Source organism: Schistocerca piceifrons, chromosome 2 (assembly GCF_021461385.2).
Source record: "Schistocerca piceifrons isolate TAMUIC-IGC-003096 chromosome 2, iqSchPice1.1, whole genome shotgun sequence".
Classification (NCBI taxonomy): domain Eukaryota; kingdom Metazoa; phylum Arthropoda; class Insecta; order Orthoptera; family Acrididae; genus Schistocerca; species Schistocerca piceifrons.
In genome coordinates, this window is record NC_060139.1 from 705711417 (window position 1) to 705727089 (window position 15673).

Genomic DNA, 15673 nt, shown 5'->3' on the forward strand with positions numbered 1-15673 from the left:
GGCGTCTATGAGTTGTGTATTTACAAGGAACGTGCCGTCATTGAATTTCTCACTGCAGAGAAAGAAACTGTGGGGAATATGAACAAAGGCTTGTGCAAAGTCTATGGAGCATCTGCTGTCGAGAGGAGTGCAGGTAGTCGCTGGCACAGAGGATGAGGTCATCAGAAGGAGGTTCGGCGGAGCTCCACTATTTGCAGTGGTCAGGGAGACCATCCACGGCTGTCACTCCTGACATGTTGCAGCGAGCTGATGTCATTCGCGAGGACAGACGCATTACGACTTGGCAGTTGGCACTGCATCTGTCAATCAGCTCTTTGATATTCAAAAGTGCGTGCAAGATGGGTCCCGCGGTGTCTAACGATGAATCACAAAGCGCACAGAAAAAACATTTGTTTTGGTTTGTTGCAGCGTTCTGAAGCTGACGGGGAGGCCTTCTTGTCTCGGATTGTGACAGTTAATGAAACCTGAGTTCACAATTTCCGGTAGGGTCATGATCACCGTGTTCTGGGACTATAAAGGTCTGACGCTCATTGATGTGATGCCAAGAGGCGGTACCATTAATTCAGAAGCATATGTCAACACATTAACAAAACTCAAGACGCTCTCCAGGCGACCTCCGAGCCAAAGCAACCCAGGAGATGTTTTGGTGCAACATGGTAACGCTCGGTCCCTGGCCCCACACAAGTCTGAGGACTTCTGAATACATCGCAAAACAGAGTTGGACAGCGTTACCCTATCCAGCTTACAGCCGTGACCTAGCCCCGTCGCACTTCCACTGGTTTGGGGCATTAAAGGATGCCATTCGTGGAAAACATTTTGAGGACGATAAGGAGGTGATTCACACAGTGAAACACTGTCTCCGCCACCAGGACAAGGATTTGTACCGACACGACATACACGCCCTTGTTTCGCGCTGGAGGAAGGCTATAGAACGGGATGGAGATTACGTGGAAAAATAGGGTGTGTGGATAAAACATCATTCTTTCTTGTGTGTAATTCTCATTATGTTCAATAAAGAACTTTTAAAGAAAAAAATGCGATGCATTACTTTCTGGGCAACCCTCGAATTTCGCACTACCGCAACAATTAGATAGATCTAAGGCCATCTACGCATAACCGTATATGGACGTTTGTTGTTGTGAGCTTACTGCTGAGCCACAGACATGTCCCTGTCGATGTCAGAAAGAGCTGTACCGGGTGACTTTACGGACAATCAGCTCACTCCACATAGAATCGTGTGCATTTAATTACACGTATTGATTCACAGATAACTTAATAAGTTTAGCTCATTAAACATGGGTGGCTCTAGCATATGTGAAGCATGTGTGTGATAAGTCACAAGATAGTAAACCTATGGAGTTTCATTAACCCGCTAAATGAAACAATGGTCACTATAAAACCCTGTTCATTATAATTTGCGGTGTACTTCAAGTTAAACACACGTATATAAAGACATCAAATCGCTAAGTGTTAATACAGGCTTACAACGAAATTAAAGTAACAACATCTTGACAAGGTCGGGTAATGAAGTTGAGGTGAATACGTTTAAGTCGACACACCGGACCTCGACACTAATCCGCCGGGTGGATTCGTGTCAGGGACTGTCTCGCCTTCCCACTCCGGAAGCAGCGCCTTAGACCGCGCGGCTAGCCGTGAATATGTAATCGATTGGTTCAGGAGGGATCTCAGCAGGCCCGTCGATTAGCGTTTGAGAGGAGAGCAACTCTCTCCTTGCAGGACCGTTTGGTCATGTCATGTAGCTTGTATCAGGAAACTGACTTCTTTACAGCAAGACAAGTATCATCGGTGGCAGTCTGACGACGTCGGAGCACCACGAACTGTCAGCATAGCGACCACTGTTACGGGATCCCTTGACAGAGCCTCAGAGAGAGGCCTACCGCCGGCCGCGGTGGTCTCGCGCTTCTAGGCGCGCAGTCCAGAACCGTGCGACTGCTACGGTCGCAGGTTCGAATCCTGCCTCGGGCTTGGATGTGTCTGATGTCCTTAGGTTAGTTAGGTTTAAGTAGTTCTAAGTTCTAGGGGACTGATGACCACAGCAGTTGAGTCCCATAGTGCTCAGAGCCATTTGAAGAGGCCTACCAACAGCGTTGCGCCCAAGGACAACATTTGATACAGTTGCCGTAACACGCTGACTTTTCAGACAAGTCCCGGTACTGTACACAGCATTTAGATAGAAGTATCGGTGTATGAAGGCCCTGAGGACAATGAACGTTACCAAGTTACATTCGTCTCGTCATACGGATCCAGTATCTGGAGTAATGGTACGAATCGCCATTGAGTATGCAACACGATCACATTTGGTTTGCATAGCCGGTAAATTGGACAGCAGACATAACATTTCTGACTTGTTCAGCCTAGTGGCTGTGACGTGAGGGATGTCATCTTTCCTCGCAAGAGCGCATATTGCCTGTGCTTCCTTGACCTATCTGGTTACGGAGGATGTTGGCCTCGACAGTGCATCCTCCAGACCTGTTGTCGATTGAAACTACTGGTGCTGTGTAGCAATAGGCTACCGCGTCACCATTCGCCGGCCAGTAAGATTGAAGAACAGGTACATAACTGAAGCAGCATGACATAACGACCTCGTGCCTGTCATCTAAGTTTATTTCGACTCGATGGCCCACCGCGTTAGAGCCGTTCCTGCTGTCAGACATGAAGGTTCTGTGTATTCAATTTCGCACACTGTGTCCCCCGAAATCGCCTACGAATGTAGTCCTGTAGTCTTTGGACACGTGTCCGAAAGAACAGACGACACCATATTGATCCAACAGCCACTATAAACTAAGGCGCAAAGGAATTTCAGACACTGGCAGCGAGTGGGCATTGATTTAAATCAATGGGGAAAGTTGAAAATTTGTGCTGGACAGAGATTCGAATCGAGATAACCTGCTTACTAGGAAGATGCACTGACCACTACGCCATCCGGTCACAGTGGTCATCACAACTGCACGAACTTCTCTAGCACGGCTCCTGTCTGAGCCAAATTCTCGACTTATCCGCACAGTACTAATGTAGTGCCGCTTGCTCATTATCCTCGTTACTCACGTCCTTTCGCCGATGTTGAGAATTTCGATCTGACTGGAGGCGTGTTGAGGCAGTCCGTGTAGTTGCAAAAACCACTGTGTCCGGACGGGTCAGTAGTCAGTGCAACTGCTTAGTGAGCAGGGACCTGAGTTCGAATCCTGGTCTAGAACAAATTTTGACCTTTCGCTACTGATTGAAATCAATGCCCACTCGCAGCCAATGTCTGTAATTCCTTTGAGTAAAATTTAGTTATTTAATATCCTTCTTGGTGTGCAGTTGTAATAGCCAGTAGAGTAATAACGAAGCCCACGATCATGTCTCTTTGGCAACGCACTGTTGACCGACAGCTGTTAAGTGTACATTGTCCGCCAGCGTAGTTATCGGTTGGAAGTACGGAGAGGCCAGTAATTAAATTCCACCCCCCCCCCTCCCGCCCGAAGCTAATATCTGCTGCCGGCCGGAGTGGCCGAGCGTTTCTAGGCGCTACAGTCTGGAACCGCGCGACCGCTACGGTCGCAGGTTCGAATCCTGCCTCGGGCATGGATGTGTGTGATGTCCTTAGGTTAGGTAGGGTTAAGTAGTTCTAAGTTCTAGGGGACTGATGACCTCAGAAGTTAAGTCCCATAGTGCTCAGAGCCATTTGAACCATTTAATATCTGCTTTCCCAACCTGGGGCCACAACCACTCTCCAAGAACTTCCCCAGTTTGCGAAGTACTTGGGGATTTCTTCGTTATCTGGTCCACGGCCTGCACCACATTACTTGAAACGTATGTTCAGCTCAAGCACTTTATCGGCTAATTGTTTCTCTGTTTACCGCAGCACAAAATAGCGTCTGGTGGCAGGTAAAATGCTTCATATGAAATCGGAATATCTTTGAAAACTGACTTAACTCCGGTGAATTTTCTTTTAGCTCTCGTTATGACACTCGCGTATCGCAGTGAAAAGTGTATAAATACACTGCTGGCCACCGTAAATGCAACACCAAGAAAGACAAGAGGTAGCACAACAAGATTTATTTTGTAGACAACATGTTGACCAAGTATCAAATGATTACGTTTACAGACGTCTGTGACATGTGGTTCCTGCCAGAATCAGTAGCCAGAGTAGCCGCCATTTTTGGAGATCACCGCTACCACACGTCTCGGCATTGAGTCAAAGAGACGGTGGATGTGTTCCTGGGGTACAGCAGCCCAAGCAGCTTCCACACGTTGCCAAAGATCATCTGGTGTGGCAGCTGGGGATGTAATCTGGGTCACTCGTTGAGCAACCATGGACCACATGTTTTCTATCGGCGAAAGATCCGGAGAGCGAGCCGGCCAGGGAAGCAATTCAATCTGGTTATTGACGAAGAACCTTTGGACAATGCGTGCCACGTGTGGTCGCGCATTATGCTGCTGAAATATGGCTGTGGCCGAGCCCTGAAGGTAAGGAAGGACAACTGGCTCCAGCACCTCGGATATGTAGCGCCGGCTATTTAAAGTACCGGCACTGCGTACTAGAGGCGTGCGAGAGTAATATCCAATACCGCCCCATACCATAATACCCGGTGCAAGACCAGTGTGGCGGTGCATAACGCAGCTGTCCAGCATCCTCTCTCCACGGTGTCTCCACACTCGAATCCGACCATCGTGGTGCTGCAGACAGAAGCGTGCCTCGTCAGTAAAGACAACGTCATTCCATTCTGCCGTCCACATCCGTCTGTCATCACACCATTGGCGACGGAGACGTCTGTGGTTCTGCGTCAATGGTAGACGAAGCAATGGACGTCTTGCGGACAGACCACCCTGCTGTAAACGGCGTCGAATGGTACGCGCAGACACTGGATGATGCGTTACAGACGCAATGTGCTGTGCTATGGTTCGGGATGTCACTGAGCGATCCGTCACTGCCATGTGCACAATTTGCCTATCAGCATGTGCAGTGGTGCACCGAGGTGAATGCGATCGACCACGTCGGTCCGTCGTACCCTCCTGCATCCAACGGTCACATATCCGCATTACAGTTGTTTGGTTTCGTCCAACACGACTAGCGATTTCGCTGTATGATAATCCACAATCTCGGTAAGCCACTATCCTTCCTCTGTCGAACTCGGATACTTGATCAAAAGATGTTCGCTGTTGTCTACGAGGCATAACTGATCGTCTTGTGAAACAACCACAAGGTAAACACACGTGCCGAACGTACACTCGTCGAAATCGTCAAGCCTTAAATGGCGCTATGAGGTGGCGCCACAGGCGCGCGTGATGTGCGTCTGCGCTGAAATTCAAATCAGTTGCATATCTCATCGCTGCAAACCCATGGTGTAAATTTCACTTGATTCGGATGCTTCCTTCAGGGTGTTGCATTTACGGTGGCCAGCAGTGTATTTACAGCCACCAAGTGCTCCGTGTAAGTAAAAATCTTTGCCGTAGCTGGTAACAATGTATGTAATCTCATTTTATACATTTTGTCTTGTGATCGTGATGTCCCCTCACAACTTATTTAAGAACAGTCCGTAATTTAGTCACATTAGGTTGAGTGAATAAAACTACACCGTAACAGGCAACTCAGTAAACAAGCAGTCAACAGTTGTGGGGATTGGTAAATCAACCGCTCTCTCATGAGCAATTGATCTTAAATATATCGTTTTTGATAGTTCTTTAAATGAAGCTGCAGACTTTGCAGGTGTCATTTGAATCATTTTCCATTTCTTTATGACATCCATTAATTCTTCTGTAAGAGCCACTCAAACGAGCGACGGATGGCTACTTATATCGTCTACTGCCGCTCTCCTACGACAAACGAGTGATTTAGGAAACAATTTCAAGCATTATTTCGAAAGCCATTCCGTCTAACTTCTGCCATGGAACATTAACTGCTATGTTTAGCAGCAGTTGCTGCTGTTCTCTGTATGTATACTACGATCTGAGAAAAAAATTCGAGTACAGAAATTTGTTAACTTTTTGATGGATCTTTTATCTTGGGAACTGTAAGCTATATTATAGAATACATTAGATTTTTCACGGATGACAAGTGTGTTGTGTATATCTTTCCAGTCTGTATTTCGCAAATACGTCTTACAGCCGTGAATTCCTTTCTACAAGTAGATACACATTGGCTTTGAAATCTACATCTGCACTGATACTATGCAAATCACACTTAAGTGCCTGGCAGAGGGTTTATCGAACCACCTCTACGTATAGACCTGTATCAATACTGATACTGCTGGTTTTCACAACTCTTGTAAATTGTACGAAGGATAGATAGAGGATGTGAAGCAACTAGAGACTTATGTATAGCTGTAGAACTGGTATGTCCTAAACATTTAAATTAAAATGTGCACTTAGTATTACGTCATTCTGTTGATAAGTTAAAAACGACAATGCATCTAAATACATCACACTTAAGTCAAAATCAACAGATGAAGCCAAGCATGTTGAGACTAATACTATGAACATCCCATGAATTTTTTGTTCTAGAACACAAGACACAAAATGCAGCTCACTGTGAACTCTTAAGAATATCGTTTTGTTTAGATTTGTATTCAATCTTAATACAAGGGGCAATTCCGCCGTCAGCTTCACTTTTCACAGTGGTCTGTGTTCTCAGAATAACTATAAATTCGAACGTTAGGACCTGTTTCAAATCGGCATAGCAAAGCGAAACAAAACTACACAAGCATGCTTAAAAACTAGTGATGTGAGTCGCAGCCACTCAGCAAAAGTGTCACACGTCACACGTCACATGTGATTTATCAGATGAATTAGTAATTACGAGTGATCAGCGATCGATCACTACAATTTGATATTTTCCGTCACACATGCGATCTACACACAGATCACTTGATCTGTAGATGGACTGCTGCGATCGATCGGCCGTCTGAGACCACTATAAGCAAACTCATCCGATAAAATACTAGTCAACCCCTAAAAGAGCCAAGAAATTTGTTAACAGAATGTGCCCGACATTACATCTACACTCCTGGAAATGGAAAAAAGAACACATTGACACCGGTGTGTCAGACCCACCATACTTGCTCCGGACACTGCGAGAGGGCTGTACAAGCAATGATCACACGCACGGCACAGTGGACACACCAGGAACCGCGGTGTTGGCCGTCGAATGGCGCTAGCTGCGCAGCATTTGTGCACCGCCGCCGTCAGTGTCAGCCAGTTAGCCGTGGCATACGGAGCTCCATTGCAGTCTTTAACACTGGTAGCATGCCGCGACAGCGTGGACGTGAACCGTATGTGCAGTTGACGGACTTTGAGCGAGGGCGTATAGTGGGCATGCGGGAGGCCGGGTGGACGTACCGCTGAATTGCTCAACACGTGGGGCGTGAGGTCTCCACAGTACATCGATGTTGTCGCCAGTGGTCGGCAGAAGGTGCACGTGCCCGTCGACCTGGGACCGGACCGCAGCGACGCACGGATGCACGCCAAGACCGTAGGATCCTACGCAGTGCCGTAGGGGACCGCACCGCCACTTCCCAGCAAATTAGGGACACTGTTGCTCCTGGGGTATCGGCGAGGACTATTCGCAACCGTCTCCATGAAGCTGGGCTACGGTCCCGCACACCGTTAGGCCGTCTTCCGCTCACGCCCCAACATCGTGCAGCCCGCCTCCAGTGGTGTCGCGACAGGCGTGAATGGAGGGACGAATGGAGACGTGTCGTCTTCAGCGATGAGAGTCGCTTCTGCCTTGGTGCCAATGATGGTCGTATGCGTGTTTGGCGCCGTGCAGGTGAGCGCCACAATCTGGACTGCATACGACCGAGGCACACAGGGCCAACACCCGGCATCATGGTGTGGGGAGCGATCTCCTACACTGGCCGTACACCACTGGTGATCGTCGAGGGGACACTGAATAGTGCACGGTACATCCAAACCGTCATCGAACCCATCGTTCTACCATTCCTAGACCGGCAAGGGAACTTGCTGTTCCAACAGGACAATGCACGTCCGCATGTATCCCGTGCCACCCAACGTGCTCTAGAAGGTGTAAGTCAACTACCCTGGCCAGCAAGATCTCTGGATCTGTCCCCCATTGAGCATGTTTGGGACTGGATGAAGCGTCGTCTCACGCGGTCTGCACGTCCAGCACGAACGCTGGTCCAACTGAGGCGCCAGGTGGAAATGGCATGGCAAGCCGTTCCACAGGACTACATCCAGCATCTCTACGATCGTCTCCATGGGAGAATAGCAGCCTGCATTGCTGCGAAAGGTGGATATACACTGTACTAGTGCCGACATTGTGCATGCTCTGTTGCCTGTGTCTATGTGCCTGTGGTTCTGTCAGTGTGATCATGTGATGTATCTGACCCCAGGAATGTGTCAATAAAGTTTCCCCTTCCTGGGACAATGAATTCACGGTGTTCTTATTTCAATTTCCAGGAGTGTACATTTTTCTCGTGTGTTTTACTACAAAAGACAAAATCAAAGTCTTATTATTCCTCCATTTTACCCAGAGTCACAAGATGTACTCAGGCGTGTCAGCTCCGTTGAACAACTAGCAAGAGGATATCTTGACACTGTGTCTCGGACAGTATATCACAACCACCAGCCGCATATGTGTTGGACCGCTGTGACAGTAGCCTTACGTGGTGGGTGCTGTCAGTAGATAAATCTTCAGTTTACAAGGGCCGTTCATTAAGTAGAACAACACAATTCTTTATTCGGCCAGTTTCGGTTGAAAAATGTCCGATATGCCGTGGGACATCGTGGAATATTCGCGCTTCAGCTCGTGTAGTTCCATCGAGTTCCTACGGGCGCTGGCGCTGCAATTAGCCTTCAAAATGGCGTCTGTAACGGAGGTGCGTTCCAAGCAGAGAGCTGTCACTGAGTTTCCTTTTATGGAAAACCAGAACGTCGTAGATATTCACAGGCGCTTGCAGAATGTTTACGGAGACCTGGCAGTGAACAAAAGCACGGCGAGTCGTTGGGCGAGGCGTCTGTCATCATCGCAATAAGGTGGCACAAACCTGTCCGATCTCCCGCATGCCGGCTGGCCACACACCGCTGTGACTCTGGCAATGTCGGAACGCACGGACACCCTCATTCGAGGTGACAGACGGATACAATCAGACACCTCTCTGCACAACTGGACGTCTGTGTTAGCAGTGCTGAGACACTCGTCCACGAGTCTGAGTACTGAAAGGTGTGTCTGCCTGCTGGGTTCCTCGCCGCTTAAAAAAAGACCACAATGATGAACGATAGACCATCTGTGCGGAATTGCTTGCGCGTTACCAAGCCGATCGTGACAATTTTTTGTCGAACATCGTCACAGGTGATATAACGTGGGTTAATCACTTCGAACCGGATCAAAACAGCAATCCTCCGAAGAATAAGTTCAGAGCCGCACCCTCAGCCTGTGAAGTCACGGCGGCGGTCTTCTGGGATTCTGAAGAGGTTATTCTGTTTGATGTCCTCCCTCATTCTGCAACGATCAACTCTGAAGTCTATTGTGCTACCATCAGGAAACTGAAGAAACGATTTCAGCGTGTTCGTCGCCACAAAAATGCAAATGAACTTCTCCATGACGACGTAGGATCTCAGACAATTCTGCGCACTCAAGAGAAGCTCACAAAATTCCATTGAACTGTTCGTCTTCATGCACTGTAGAGCCCGGATCTCGCCCCCTCCCTTTTCCATCTGTTTGGTGCAATGAAGGATGCACTCTGCGGGAAGAATTACTTGAATGATCGGGGGCTTACTGATGCAGCAAGACGTTGCCTCCGACGTCGACCAGTAGAGTGGTAGAATCAGGCATATAGGTCCTCCCAGCAAGATGGCGTAAGGCCGTCGCACTGGACGAAGATTATGTTGAAGAATATGGTTGTGTAGCCTAAACAGTGGGGAATAATATCGCGTATCGGAATCCTGAATAAAATTAGCTTGAAACTTCCTGGCAGATTAAAACTGTGTGCCGGACCGAGACTCGAACTCGGGATCTTTGCCTTTCGCGGGCAAGTGCTCTACCACTGAGCTACCCAAGCACGACCCACGCCCTGTTCCCACAGCTTCACTTCTGCCAGTACCTCGTCTCCCAGGAGAGCTTCTGTAAAGTTTGGAATGTAGGAGACGAGGTACTGGCAGAAGTGAAGGTATGAGGACGGGGTGTGAGTGGTGCTTGGGTAGCTCAGGTGGTAGAGCACTTGCCCGCGAAAGGCAAAGGTCGCGATTTCGAGTCTCGGTCCCGCACAAAGTCTTAATCTGCCAGGAAGTTTCATATCAGCGCACACTCCGCTGCAGAGTGAAAATCTCATTCTGGAAAATTAGCTTGCTTACAGAAAAAGAAATGTGTCGTGTAACCTACTGAACGCCCGCCGCAGTTACCTTCTCATACTGTTATTATCGACATCTTTGAAAAAACATCCCCTATCTGGAACGTGGCTATGTTATTTCAAGAGTAAAATTTTATTGTCGCTATCTAACGACGTTACCTTTCAGTAGTGAAAAAGGCAAGTCTAAAATTACCGACATCTTCGAAAAAAAACACGCCCTAACCGAAACCTGGCTAAATTATTTCACAAGTGAAATTTCATAGTCGCTATTTAATGACGCTCCCTTGTAACGGAGGACAAGACAATGCTCTTTGTTGTTGTTGTTGTGGTCTTCAGTCCTGAGACTGGTTTGATGCAGCTCTCCATGCTACTCTATCCTGTGCAAGCTTTTTCATCTCCCAGTACCTACTGCAACCTACATCCTTCTGAATCTGCTTAGTGTATTCATCTCTTGGTCTCCCTCTACGATTTTTACCCTCCACGCTGCCCTCCAATACTAAATTGGTGATCCCTTGATGCCTCAGAACATGTCCTACCAACCGATCCCTTCTTCTGGTCAAGTTGTGCCACAAACTTTTCTTCTCCCCAATCCTATTCAATACTTCCTCATTAGTTATGTGATCTACCCATCTAATCTTCAGCATTCTTCTGTAGCACCACATTTCGAAAGCTTCTATTCTCTTCTTGTCCAAACTATTTATCGTCCATGTTTCACTTCCATACATGGCTACACTCCATACGAATACTTTCAGAGATGACTTCGTGACACTTAAATCAATACTGGATGTTAACAAATTTCTCTTCTTCAGAAACGCTTTCCTTGCCATTGCCAGCCTACATTTTATATCCTCTCTACTTCGACCATCATCAGTTATTTTGCTCCCCAAATAGCAAAACTCCTTTACTACTTTAAGTGTCTCATTTCCTAATCTAATTCCCTCAGCATCACCCGACTTAATTAGACTACATTCCATTATCCTTGTTTTGCTTTTGTTGATGTTCATCTTATATCCTCCTTTCAAGACACTGTCCATTCCATTCAACTGCTCTTCCAAGTCCTTTGCTGTCTCTGACAGAATTACAATGTCATCGGCGAACCTCAAAGTTTTTATTTCTTCTCCATGAATTTTCCTTTACTGCTTGCTCAATATACAGATTGAACAACATCGGGGAGAGGCTACAACCCTGTCTTACTCCCTTCCCAACCACTGCTTCCCTTTCATGTCCCTCGACTCTTATAACTGCCATCTGGTTTCTGTACAAATTGTAAATAGCCTTTCGCTCCCTGTATTTTACCCCTGCCACCTTTAGAATTTGAAAGAGAGTATTCCAGTCAACATTGTCAAAAGCTTTCTCTAAGTCTACAAATGCTAGAAACGTAGGTTTGCCTTTCCTTAATCTTTCTTCTAAGATAAGTCGTAAGGTCAGTATTGCCTTACGTGTTCCAGTGTTTCTACGGAATCCAAACTGATTTTCCCCGAGGTCGGCTTCTACTAGTTTTTCCATTCGTCTGTAAAGAATTCGTGTTAGTATTTTGCAGCTGTGACTTATTAAGCTGATAGTTCGGTAATTTTCACATCTGTCAACACCTGCTTTCTTTGGGATTGGAATTATTATATTCTTCTTGAAGTCTGAGGGTATTTCGCCTGTTTCATACATCTTGCTCACCAGATGGTAGAGTTTTGTCAGGACTGGCTCTCCCACGGCCGTCAGTAGTTCCAATGGAATATTGTTTACTCCGGGGGCCTTGTTTCGACTCAGGTCTTTCAGTGCTCTGTCAAACTCTTCACGCAGTATCATATCTCCCATTTCATCTTCATCTACATCCTCTTCCATTTCCATAATATTGTCCTCAAGTACATCGCCCTTGTATAGACCCTCTATATACTCCTTCCTCCTTTCTGCTTTCCCTTCTTTGCTTAGAACTGGGTTTCCATCTGAGCTCTTGATATTCATACAAGTCGTTCTCTTATCTCCAAAGGTCTCTTTAATTTTCCTGTGGGCGGTATATATCTTACCCCTAGTGAGATAGGCCTCTACATCCTTACATTTGTCCTCTAGCCATCCCTGCTTAGCCATTTTGCACTTCCTGTCGATCTCATTTTTGAGACGTTTGTATTCCTTTTTGCCTGTTTCACTTACTGCATTTTTATATTTTCTCCTTTCATCAATTAAATTCAGTATTTCTTCTGTTACCCAAGGATTTCTACTAGCCCTCGTCTTTTTACCTACTTGATCCTCTGCTGCCTTCACTACTTCATCCCTCAAAGCTACCCATTCTTCTTCTACTGTATTTATTTCCCCGTCAATTGCTCCCTTATGCTCTCCCTGAATCTCTGTACAACCTCTGGTTCTTTTAGTTTATCCAGGTCCCATCTCCTTAAATTCCCACCTTTTTGCAGTTTCTTCAGTTTTAATCTACAGGTCATAACCAATAGATTGTGGTCAGAGTCCACATCTGCCCCTGGAAATGTCTTACAATTTAAAACCTGGTTCCTAAATCTCTGTCTTACCATTATATAATCTATCTGATACCTTTTAGTATCTCCAGGGTTCTTCCATGTATACAACCTTCTTTCATGATTCTTAAACCAAGTGTTAGTTATGATTATGTTGTGCTCTGTGCAAAATTCTACAAGGCGGCTTCCTCTTTCGTTTCTGTCCCCCAATCCATATTCACCTACTATGTTTCCTTCTCTCCCTTTTCCTACACTCGAATTCCAGTCACCCATGACTATTAAATTTTCGTCTCCCTTCACAATCTGAATAATTTCTTTTATTTCATCATACATTTCTTCAATTTCTTCGTCATCTGCAGAGCTAGTTGGCATATAAACTTGTACTACTGTAGTAGGTGTGGGCTTCGTATCTATCTTGGCCACAATAATGCGTTCACTATGCTGTTTGTAGTAGCTTACCCGCATTCCTATTTTCCTATTCATTATTAAACCTACTCCTGCATTACCCCTATTTGATTGTGTATTTATAACCCTGTAGTCACCTGACCAGAAGTCTTGTTCCTCCTGCCACCGAACTTCACTAATTCCCACTATATCTAACTTTAACCTATCCATTTCCCTTTTTAAATTTTCTAACCTACCTGCCCGATTAAGGGATCTGACATTCCACGCTCCGATCCGTAGAACGCCAGTTTTCTTTCTCCTGATAACGACATCCTCTTGAGTAGTCCCCGCCCGGAGATCCGAATGGGGGACTATTTTACCTCCGGAATATTTTACCCAAGAGGACGCCATCATCATGTAATCATACAGTAAAGCTGCATGCCCTCGGGAAAAATTACGGCTGTAGTTTCCCCTTGCTTTCAGCCGTTCGCAGTACCAGCACAGCAAGGCCGTTTTGGTTATTGTTACAAGGCCAGATCAGTCAATCATCCAGACTGTTGCCCTTGCAACTACTGAAAAGGCTGCTGCCCCTCTTCAGGAACCACACGTTTGTCTGGCCTCTCAACAGATACCCCTCCGTTGTGGTTGCACCTACGGTACTGCTATCTGTATCGCTGAGGCACGCAAGCCTCCCCACCAACGGCAAGGTCCATGGTTCTTATTATCTACATTTTTGAAAAAACGCGCCCTAACTGGAACCTGGCTAAGTTATTTCGCGAGTGAAATTTGACAGTAGTGAAGAAGGCGGTACTGACGTCGAGCCTGTGGGCGGCGCGCAGCGTGGTGAGCACGTTGCGGCAGACTTGCCGGACGGCGGCGTTGCCGTGGACGCAGGTGACCGCCTCCAGCGACACGCCCGGGGTGGCCAGCGCCAGCAGCAGCGCCGCCGCGTCGTCGACGCCCGCGTCGGTGTCGACCAGCAGGCGCACCGCCTCCCCGCGTTGCAGCTGCCGCCTGCCGACAGAGCACACCCACCACCGTAAACCAGCCCACTGTACAAAATGCCACGTGTAATGCAGTGACGTGACAAAAGGGGTGGGATAGCGTTATGCACATGGTATAAAAGGGCAGTGCATTAGCTGAACTGTCATATGAACTCAGATGATTCATGTGAAAAGATCCAAAATGAGATTTTCACTCTGTAGCGGAGTGTTCAAAAATGGCTCTGAGCACTATGCGACTTAACATCTGTGGTCATCAGGCCCCTAGAACTTAGAACTACCTAAACCTAACTAACCTAAAGACATCACACACATCCATGCCCGAGGCAGGATTCGAACCTGCGACCGTAGTGGTCACGCGGTTCCAGACTGTAGCGCCTAGAACCGCTCGGCCACCCCGGCCGGCTGTAGCGGAGTCTGCGCTGATATGAAACTTCCTGACAGATTAAAAGTGTGTGCCGGACCGAGACTCGAACTCGGGAAACGAGGTACTGGCGGAAGTAAAGCTGTGAGGACGGGGCGTGAGTCGTGCTTAGATAGCTCAGTTCGTAGAACACTTGCTCGCGGAAGGCAAAGGTCCCCCGAGTGCGAGTCTCGGTCCTGCACACAGTTTTAATCTACGAGGAACTTTCATGTGAAAATGGGTCTGACGTGATTATGGCTGCACGACGGGAATTGGCCGACATTGAACACGGATTACGAAATCGTTACGGACTTCAGTTTCCCAAGATTCCCAGTGTCACGAGCGTTCAGAGAATACCAGATTTCAGGCATTGCTTCTCGCAAAGGACAAGGCTGACGGGGATCACCTCACGACCGAAAGCGTTTGTGTGCACTTCTCGGTGCTAACAGTCAAGCAACACTGCGTGAGATAATCGCAGAAATCAATCTGACGTACGCCAAATGTATCTGTTACGACGATGCCCTGAAATGTGGCGTTAATAGGCTATGGCAACAGGCTACCGGTGCAAGTGCTTTTGCTAACAGCATGACATCGCGCACAGTGACTCTGTTAGGCTCTGTAAGTAGGCTGTTTAGGTTCTTATATTGGTAACGCCATGTAGCGCTCTGTATGAAAATCACTGGCTGTGCTGTGTGCAGTCTGTGGCTGGTTTGCATTCTTGTTTGCTATTGTAGTGTTGGACAGTTGGCTGTTAAACAGCGCGTAGCGTTGCGCAGTTGGAGGTGAGCCGCCAGCAGTGGTGGATGTGGGAAGAGAAATGGCGGAGTTTTGAGAGCGGATGATCTGGATGTGTGTCCATCAGAGACAGTAAATTTGTAAGACTGGATGTCATGAACTGATATATATATATATATATATATATATATATATATATATATATATATATATATATATATATATAATGGCTTTTGAACACTATTAAGGTAAATACATTGTTTGTTCTCTATCAAAATCTTTCATTTGCTAACTATGCCTATCAGTAGTTAGTGCCTTCAGTAGTTAGAATCTTTTATTTAGCTGGCAGTAGTGGCGCTCGCTGTATTGCAGTAGTTCGAGTAA

The 15673-nt window shown here is 46.9% G+C and overlaps 1 protein-coding gene across 1 annotated transcript in view; it reads right to left on the minus strand.

Moving 5' to 3' along the window:
• Positions 1-15673, minus strand: part of LOC124775766 (uncharacterized protein C1683.06c-like) — a 227114-nt gene that overhangs the window by 40942 nt on the left and 170499 nt on the right. Inside the window, exon 4 of the mRNA XM_047250598.1 lies at positions 13966-14164. Within this exon, the coding sequence (XP_047106554.1) occupies positions 13966-14164 (199 nt within the window). The remainder of the gene's footprint in view (positions 1-13965; positions 14165-15673) is intronic.